Source organism: Brassica napus, chromosome C3 (assembly GCF_020379485.1).
Source record: "Brassica napus cultivar Da-Ae chromosome C3, Da-Ae, whole genome shotgun sequence".
Taxonomy (NCBI): domain Eukaryota; kingdom Viridiplantae; phylum Streptophyta; class Magnoliopsida; order Brassicales; family Brassicaceae; genus Brassica; species Brassica napus.
In genome coordinates, this window is record NC_063446.1 from 33,280,044 (window position 1) to 33,289,733 (window position 9,690).

Here is a 9,690-nt window from a genome sequence, read left to right on the forward strand (position 1 = left end):
TGATATAAGCTTAGTTTAATCTGAATATTTTTATCGTACTTATTTAATTTTAATTAAAATAAATTTTATGCACAATCCATTTAAATTTTATTTTAGCTTTAAAACCGTTAAATTTATAATGTTTAAGGATATTAGAACATTTATCTTTTGTTTTTTTCTTCCTCTTCATCATCCATCTCCGTTGATGTATTTGCTATCTATATACAATTTGTTTGAATAATGTTCATAATCGTATTTACATAATACTGTTATTTTCTCAGAATGGGTTGGTGATCAAAATAATTATTAACAAAGTATAACAAATATTGTATTGCGGTTAGAAATCTATATTATAGTTTTCTTTGGATTTCACGTGCTAATACATGATATGTAACTAAAGTTTTTTCGAAATAGGCTTGCATGATCATTGTACATCATCCATCGATTACAAATGCTTCTTGTTTTTATATTTTACGTGTATTGTCCTCAACCTAGAAGAGAAAAGCTTTATCATACGTTTGATTTTATGCTTACTCAAGTGTGCTCAAGTATGTTAATTAAGTATTACCTAGCTAATAGCTTATAGTCGCACCTTTTGTCTTTTGTTTTTTTCATAAACCCTCTACTCACATCTCGGTTATCCAACCTCCTACTTTCCATGAAATAGGTATATAACATTAACTGTTTACTATAGTGGGAATTCATTCATGCTAAATGGTTTTGATACGAAGGTCACTTAGTTCGTCTTGTTTCAGTATAATTGTTCTTTCTTTCTTCTACCACAGTTTAAGACATGTAAAGAGACGAACTCATAAAGATTATATTACCAGAATCTAAAAAATCCATGTATGAAACAAAAAGCAGAAATAATAATAATAATAATATAATTTCTAATACTATATTAAGAACTTGATTTTCATTAACAAAAGGACATTTAATCATCATCATATAATAACAAAGTTCAATGACCATTCAGATGTACCTCATGAAATCTATTGCCATACACCGATTGGAAATTTAAAACAGATGCATGCAATCACATATCAAGATCAAACACACATGTGTCTTTGTTATTTGCAACAAAAACCATCTAATTAAGAAGCCTTAACAGAATTCAACTTGGAAAGGAACTTACTGGTTTACATTTTCAGAGCACTTACTGATAGTGCTGATGGCAGTATCTACTTTGAGATCCTAAAAATGTCTCCGGCAACTCCTCCTATCTCGATATCTGCTGTGATGGCTATTATTCAAATAAATTTGAAAATCATGTTCACATGACTCAAGCTGGAAAATTGACGGATTGTACTCAGCAGATGGACAATGCTTTCCTGCAGAGTCCAATACCAATCAAAATGGGGATTATAGCAATGACATGATCAGAACTAACGTTTGCTAAAATGAGAAACTTCAAGGCCTTGTTAAATTATGACACTTACCCATAGTGCCTTTGAAGATTCTTCCTCCAATAGTTTAATGATGGAAAGATTACTTTCGAAGCGTGAGAAACTGCATCTTTCTTCGTATTCGTGAATCTAGACAGTCTAATTCCAATTTAAAAAGCAGCTTAGATTTACACAAACAAACAAAAATAATAAAAGGTATAAACAATCTGATGTACATATATTTTCTTACAGACCTTGTAAGGAGATCAGTGATTGAAGTACATGAAACCACTCGAACAATTCTAGAACTTTCTGGATTCTGCTTTGAAACAAATAGAAAAGTCAGAATAACTGAAACAAATACTCAATCTCACCACAGAGTAAAAGCCATACACACATACCTTAATATGCGATAGTAAGCTGTTGAACCAAACAAAGTATAAACTAAAGAAACGATCTGAGCTGCACTCTTGGCAAGTTACTCCCATCAAATCGAGACCCACCCAGCATTAATCTGGGTACATCAATATACCAAAATCAAAACTCGTTTTAACAACAAAGTCCACACCTTTCTCTTTTAAATCACTATTTAAGACAGTGTTTGTACCATGTCTGAAGAAACCAGAGCCAACAACCTCCCAACCCAATCATCAACGGCTGATTTCAAAGGCTTAGCTTGAAGCTTCTTCTGGTCAACTGAAGACGACGGAGACTCGGAGTCGCAATTTTGTGGATTGGTGAGGATAACGTTTATAGGAAGAAGACATACTTTTTAGGTGAAGTTTAACCGCCTGTAAAGGAGAAGAGAAGTATTGAGTGATAAATCATGAGTGGAGTGGGTCCAATGAGTAAAGAACGATGTTAATAGCGATGAACACTTAATTACATAACGTAACAGAGGCCATGAATCGGGAACGATACGTCATGAAGGAGACCAATCTTTATTTGAGACGTACAATCTCGTACAACCTCCATTGGAGTTTGACCTAATCTTAGTTTTAGGGTACAAAGAATCCTAGATCAAGCGGAGAAGACAATGTTGAGAACGTCATATCTATTATTTTTGTTTTATGAGCCCACTTCCAAAGCTAAAGACCGTATCAATTGCATATGCATTTAAATGAAACGGCAAGTTTCATCTTCATAGACACGTGTCACGATTATGAAACTCGAATTTGTGACATGGCATCCGAGCCGGACACTCTAGAAGGGATACAAAGCTTACTTTATATACAAAGATTTGAGTTTGGATTTATTGATTAGAGTTTAAGCTTTAGTTTTTAGAGGTGTGATTAGGGTAAGAGATTAAAGTTTGAAGTAATTTACATTATTTTACCCTTGAAATAATATGCTATTTTGGAGATTTTTTCCTTTTCTTTTCTGCTATTTTGTCATAATTTTTTTCGTGTTATCTAAGGGATTTGCCCTAAAAATTATGTTATTTCTTGTTATCTAACTCGTGTACCGTAGATGAATGCTCAATCGCATAATTATTAACTGGACTGACATTCTATCATTGTCATCTGTTGATGATGGACTAATTAACTAATATATTGCGTTGCATTTACCTTGTTAAACTGAATCTTGGAGATGTCAAGGGAAGACTGAGGAAGGCCAGGAAATTTCTGTTTGAGGAAGACCAAGATCGTTTCTGCTCTCTCTTCGAACAACTCTCTTTTCTCCAAGCTAACAGCTGATCCCCAAGAAGATTTGCTGTCCTTTACGTGAAGCTTCCTCTTCCAAATCACAACAGATGCCTCAATCTTATTCTTCAAATCCAACACTTTGTGCTCTGTCGACAAGTCCATCATGGACAAGAACTGCGCTGGATCAAACCACTCCTCCGTTATGCTCTTGTAGATCGAATCTCCAAGACTGGCTCTTCCGTTCTAGCAACATAAATTAAAGCTTAAAATCTGTATATAACACAACAAAAGGAGACATGAAATATTGTTTACCTTTGGGAGAGAGTCGATGTAGCTCTCGGGTATAGCCATTTCAGAGAGGACTTGAGCATTAATGGCCATTGCAGCTTTTTGAACCTGTGTGACTGAATCTTTTTGGAAGTAAAGCATTCTCCGAGCCGGGTCAGATAAACCGCCGGGAGGAACTTTCACCGGAGGAAACCACCATTTGTCGTTTGACCTAGCATTGCTAGCTTGTTTCCCTTCTTCTGAATCTCTTGACACATAATAAAACTCATTGTGTCCTTTGAAATTGTCAAGTGTATCCTGAATAAACATGTTTTCATCACCATTAATCCATTATACGGTAGCTCTTACACTAACTACTATATTTATGTCGAATTATCAACAATAAGAAAATGAAAAATATAGTAAAACTTATATAATTTAGGGCAAATCTCCAAAATAACACATTTCTAAGTTTATATTACAAAAATAGTCCTGAAAAACAAAAATGACCAAAATAACATTTTATCATTTGAAAAATTTAATTTTTTTTTATTTTTCAAAATTTGAAATCTTATCCCAAAACTTCACTCCTCCAACTCTAAACCCTAAACTCTAAACCCTAAACCCTAAATCCTAAACCCTAAATCAGTGGCGGATCTAGAAAAACATTTCATCGGGGGCAAATAATAATTTTAAAAAAATTATTAATTAACAATTATTTTATAAATGCATTTTTCAATTTAAGTGAAATACAATATAGTTTAATAGGGATGTAAACCTCCTATTTCTTTTGTTTATAAATGTAAATAAGAAATTTCAATTTTGTAAAAACAATTTTTAAAAACAAAATTTCCATGTTTTCTTGGTGTGACAAATATAAATACATATATGTTCAGACAATAAAAAAAACTTTCCTGAAAACAAGAATTTTATTTTTCACTATGAGTGGATAACCAATTAAAAACAATTTCATCACCATTGAGTGTATTTTGATAAACTAAAAATGTTTATTCTTATTTATTAGTTAAATAAATGTTTATTTGATATTTACAGCCATCAACAAGTTATTATTTAAGCAACAATGGTTAAATGTTTTCAAATTAAATAAGGAAACGTGGTAATGCTATACCAAATATAATAAATGGTATTTAAGAAAAGGGAAATGGTATTTTACACAGAGATTTGAGAACAGATTAAGTTAGGGAAGAGGGGCAGAAACTATTTTTCAACTGGGGCAACTTAATTTTGCTTTAACATTTAGAGGCAAGTTCAAAATTTTATGGGGGCCAGCTGCCCCCTACTTACCTTAAGTAGATCCGCTCTTGCCCTAAATCCTAAATCATAAACCCCACCCCTTAACTCTAAACCCTAAACCCTAAACCCCACCACTAAACTCTAAACCCTAAACCCTAAACCCTAAAACCTAAATCCTAAACCCCATCCTTTAACTCTAAACCCTTTAATTTACCACTGGGGTATAAATGTATATTTATCTCTTTTGATAAAACATTAATTGCTATTTTGATCATTTTTATTCTTAAAGGTTATATTTGTGACAAAAACTTTTTTAGTGCTATCCTAGTCATTTTCTCTATAATTTATTCTCTAAATTTAAGGTTTCTTTTCTGTGACAAAAAATAAGTTTAAACTTGACTACACGAATGGAAACACATACGATGAGCATGGTGTCGAGTTTTCGAAGGGCTGGGATGTTCATGAGAAGATCACCTCTTTGTCTTGTCACCATAATCTACGTAAAATAATTAGACATTATATATCTTTCTAAAGAAGTATGAATGATATACTTCCTTTGGGAAGATTCGAACCTCGGTGCAAACTCCATCTTTGCTCGTTTGCTGAGAAGGAACAAACTCGACAATGTGATCGGTCACAGACAACAACCAATCAATCTCTTTCTTCCACCTAGCTTGTCTATCTTGTGGCATCGGTTGCAGCTTTGTCTGTTCCCCGAATATAGACGCTGAAAATCGACCGTACCATCATCAAAAAATCATAAGAAGTCAATCAAAGCCCTAAAAATTACTTGTGTTGGAAGAAACAAGGAGAGTTAATGACAAAGATTTACCAGCAAGATTTGTGATAGCGTTGGAAAGAGCCAGAGCAGAAGATACGCCTTTTCCGCCACCAGACATATCTTCTCCAAGTAGTAGTTTTGCGAACCTGTCCTTCATCATATCCGTATCTGCAATACTTATGTCATTGTTAAGGTTTCTCTAAAAAAAGTTAGGGAAACATTTGTAGTCCGTTATAACCCTCAAGTTTTCAAGATTTTATGTACATAACTATATGGCTTCCAAATTGTTTAAGACAGAACTTTATTAAAATTTTACTGAATTATCTTTAATCTCCAAAATCTCATGATTCTTCCTACGTTAGCCCATAAACTCCTGGACTAACCCTAATCAAAAAAAAAACAAGTTATTGGGAAAAAAGATTCACCTGCTTGTTGTCTATATCGGGTCGTTTTCCCGGCCGAGTAAGAGGGGAAATCATTGGAGGAATGCTCTCAACGGGGCTTTCTGCTAAGCTATCAGAGTTTTGACTTTCGGGCGTGTTGGATTCGACAAAATGTGAATCTCCGTTCTCCAGGACAAGTGTTTGAGATTGTTGCTGTTTTGTGGAGGGTGAATCATACATTCTTTTGAAATTGAATGATTTTGAAGCGCTTAGTCCTCGTTCCAACGCTGCAACCATGGTACGACAACGTTCGCTTGTCTTCTTGCCTCGCAAGTTAAACCCCGTTTTGCCTTTAAGATCCAGCTGATTTAAGAGATGATATAACCTTTTAGAAACTGTATTGTAGGTTTTTGTGCTACATTAAACAAAACAAAAAAAAAACTCTTTTTGGTTTTGAAGTGTAACAAAATTGTTAAGAACAAACGTCTGTCTTGGATTTAAGGATTAAAAACATTTCAAATACAAGAAATTAGTAAATCAAAATTTAGGGAGTTGGCTATTTTTAGGATTTGTTTCACTCTCTTCCGTCTTACAAATAAATTGATGGTTTTGTGGTAAAAGTGACGTTCCAGGAAGAACGGACAAGGCAATAAAAATCCAACTGATTCAACTTTCTCATGGCAGATCTACCACTCATCGAATTAACTATTTTGTTATCCTCCAAATTTTATTATTCCTTAATCGCTATTTAAGTTAGTTTCAACGTAGAATTTTGATTGTGCACATGCTCTGAGTTCATATAACTAAAACACCGTGAAACACAAATGACATAAATAAGCTTAAATACAATTTTTTCCTTCTGAAACAAATTTGCAAACTAAAAATTAAGAAACAAAGGGGCTTATTTTAAACTGAACAATTTCCATCGTACTTTTTTATATATGAATTTTGATACAGTGTTTATTCCAATTTAAACTAAAGTTTTTTTCAAATAAACGATTTCAACTATCAGATTTAAGCCGAAATCAGCATTGACCGAGATTGTCTTAGTCAATTATGATGAGTCAGCTGACACATGTACAATATTCTGAAGTCAAATGCCATGTTTCTGATTATTTTTGATTCAACTGTCACATATCATTCTTAGTTTGCAGATTGATAAAATTAAATTTTATTTTTAAATTTTATAACAAAAATCTGTTGTTTTAATATAATTATTCTATTAAAATTTTGGTACAATTTTTTGATAAGATATTATAGAACTAAAAATCAAAGTATATTCAATAAAATATTTTAAAGATCCGAAATTTACATTAAGTAATATATTAAAAGTAAGAGATTTGTGATCAAAATACAAAAATAAAATTTAGTTTTATCAATCTGCAACCCAAAAAATGATATGTGTCATTTGAACCAACAACAATCAGAAACATGGCCTCTGAATCATCAAAAATTGTATATGTGGCAGCTAACTCAGCATAGTTGACTAAAACAATCTAGCCCAATGTTGATTTCGACTTAAATGTATAATTAAGGTAGTTTATTTCAAAAAAAAACTTTGGTTTAGGTTGGAATAATCACGATATCAAAGTTCATAAGTACAATGGAAATTATTCAAGTTAAAATATACTCCCTCCGTTTTTAATATAAGTCGTTTTAGAATTGTGCATATAGATTAAGAAAATCATTAATTTTTTATATTTTCTAAACAAAAGCATCATTAATTATTTATCTAACCACAAATCAACCAATAATAAAATAGAAGGTATATTATCATTGGTCATATAACATAAAGTGTTAATAACACTACAAGAAAACAGCGACATACTGAGGGAAAAAATCGTCGGTATGTCGTCGGAATAACGTTATTCCGACGACATACCGACGAAACAAGTTCTCGGAAATAACTCCTCGGAAATTCAATTTTCCTCGGAAATTCAATTTTCCTCGGAAATCCCTCGGAATTTTCTGACGGAATTCCGAGGAAACAAATTTTCGAGGAAATTCCGAGGACAACTAGTTCGTCGGAAAGCTTCTCGGAATATACCGAGGGAGAACTTCGTCGGGATATTTCGATGGAATTTACGATGGTCCAATCATCGGAAGTTCCGACGAAATATTCCTCGGAATTTTCATCGGAAAATTCCGAGAAACGGGTCCCTCGGAAAATTCCGAGGAACGGGATCCCTCGGAATATTCCGAGGAACATGTCCCTCGGTATATTCCGAGGAACGGGGTCCTTCGGTATATTCCGAGGAAGATGTCCCTCGGTATATTCTGAGGGTTCAATTCCTCGGAATGTAAAAAATATTAATTTTTTTTTAAAAAATAAATTTTTTGAAATTTAAATTCAAAAATACAAAATTAAAATTAAAATTGAAATCATATTAATTAATATTCAAAGTTTCACAAATAAAAATAAAACATTCCGAGTTTTTGGAAAAAAATAAACTACGGGTCTGGCACGTCCGGGAACACCTCGTTCGGGTACATCCTCTGCATCATCTCCATCATTTGCTGGTTCAGCCTCCTCTGTGCCTCATAGCCCGCCTGTTGAGCCGCCATCTGGGTCTCCAACAAAGATATGCGATCATCCTTGTCCTTCAACTGAGCCGTAAGTACTTCTGGATCAACAAAGGGCGGTGGTGCATAAGAAGGAGGAACCGACCGGGTGCGACGACCCGAACCGACCGGGTGCGACGACCCAAACCGACCAAACGTCCCTTCTTCTTTGGAACCGACTGAAATTAAAAATAGCCAAATTTACAAATTTAAATCAAGAAATAAATAAATTGAACTTTAAAAAAATGAACTTACGGATTCAACGATTTCGTTGATTCGAAACCGGGATAAGTTGGTCGAAGCCGTCGAAGCGTCATCCTCGGTTTGAAGCTGAGACACTTCGTCTTGCACCTGAGTTTGGACCAGGCTGACCACTTCCCTCACAAGACCGTCATCAATCTGGCCGGTCTTCTTGTTGGTATACGCCCTCTTCATTAGGGCGAGATCATCAACCGGCTCGCCATCATTTTCTTCCGCCTTGAAAAAAACATAAATTAAAGAAACATTAGAAATTAGAAGAAATGAAAAAAAAAAAAAATTTCAAAACTTAAATAATTGAAGAAAAAGCGGCTGAACTTACCATGTGATCTCCCAGAGAGGCAATAGATTGAGCATCCAATTATGCTTGAAGATGCCCTTCCCTTTACGGCCGCTCCTGCGGTTGGTGGAGTTGGTGGAAGAAGTTTCTTTCGTCTCTTCCTTATCCCAATACGCACACAACTCCGTCCAGACCGTGTTGTTTATCGACTTTGAGACCTTTTAATAAAAAAGAAAAGAAAATAGTTTAATAAATTAAAAAATACTTTAATAAATTAAAAAATTGTTTAATAAATTAAATCGAACCTTATTGATTTCCCACTTCTTCTTCCACTCGTGGATCTGCTTCCCGTAGTTGTCCATAACTTTATGGACAAAGTGGTGATAGATAAAGAGCGTCTCATCGGAATTCCAGGTGAATTCTTGCTGAAAAAAAAACACAATTAGTAGAAAATTTATATTAAAGATTAAAAATATAAGTAAAAAATTAGAATACTTACCGCAAACTGACGGTTTCCGGATCGGTTGAACCTAATAAAAAGAACAAACGCTTAATAATGAATCAAATTTTAATGAAAAAAAAATATGTTTAATTACCATGTTTGACCCCGTCCATGTGGATACGGAGTGAGATAGGGAAGATGGTCATGACTGGGCTGTCGAACCAACTCCGCAACACTCATCACGCCCGGAGGACCCAGAGGACCAGGAGCGGGTGCAGCAGCGGGAGCGAGAGGAGCAGGAGCGGGTGCAGCAGAGGGAGATGTATAGTAGGAGGTGTGGGGCGAAGGGGAATCCTGAAAATGGCTGGAATCCCGTGACTGGCTCCCCGTACCACCACGACCACGACACTGTCGAAGCCGGGTCTCATCATCATGCGACCTGTAAATTATAAA

The 9,690-nt window shown here is 34.6% G+C and overlaps 1 protein-coding gene across 1 annotated transcript; it reads right to left on the reverse strand.

Annotated features, from left to right (window-relative positions):
* LOC106417233 (rho guanine nucleotide exchange factor 8-like) lies at positions 1-6,745 on the reverse strand. The gene is made up of 11 exons (XM_048751091.1): positions 5,738-6,745; positions 5,364-5,480; positions 5,104-5,258; positions 4,953-5,027; positions 3,323-3,595; positions 2,933-3,253; positions 1,972-2,155; positions 1,766-1,878; positions 1,619-1,683; positions 1,419-1,523; positions 1-1,310 (listed from the first exon to the last, which is right to left on the reverse strand). The coding sequence occupies exons 2-7, from the start codon at positions 5,470-5,472 to the stop codon at positions 2,057-2,059; spliced, it is 1,032 nt and encodes a 343-aa protein (XP_048607048.1). The 5' UTR covers positions 5,473-5,480; positions 5,738-6,745; the 3' UTR covers positions 1-1,310; positions 1,419-1,523; positions 1,619-1,683; positions 1,766-1,878; positions 1,972-2,056.
* Positions 6,746-9,690: the final 2,945 nt, after the last annotated feature.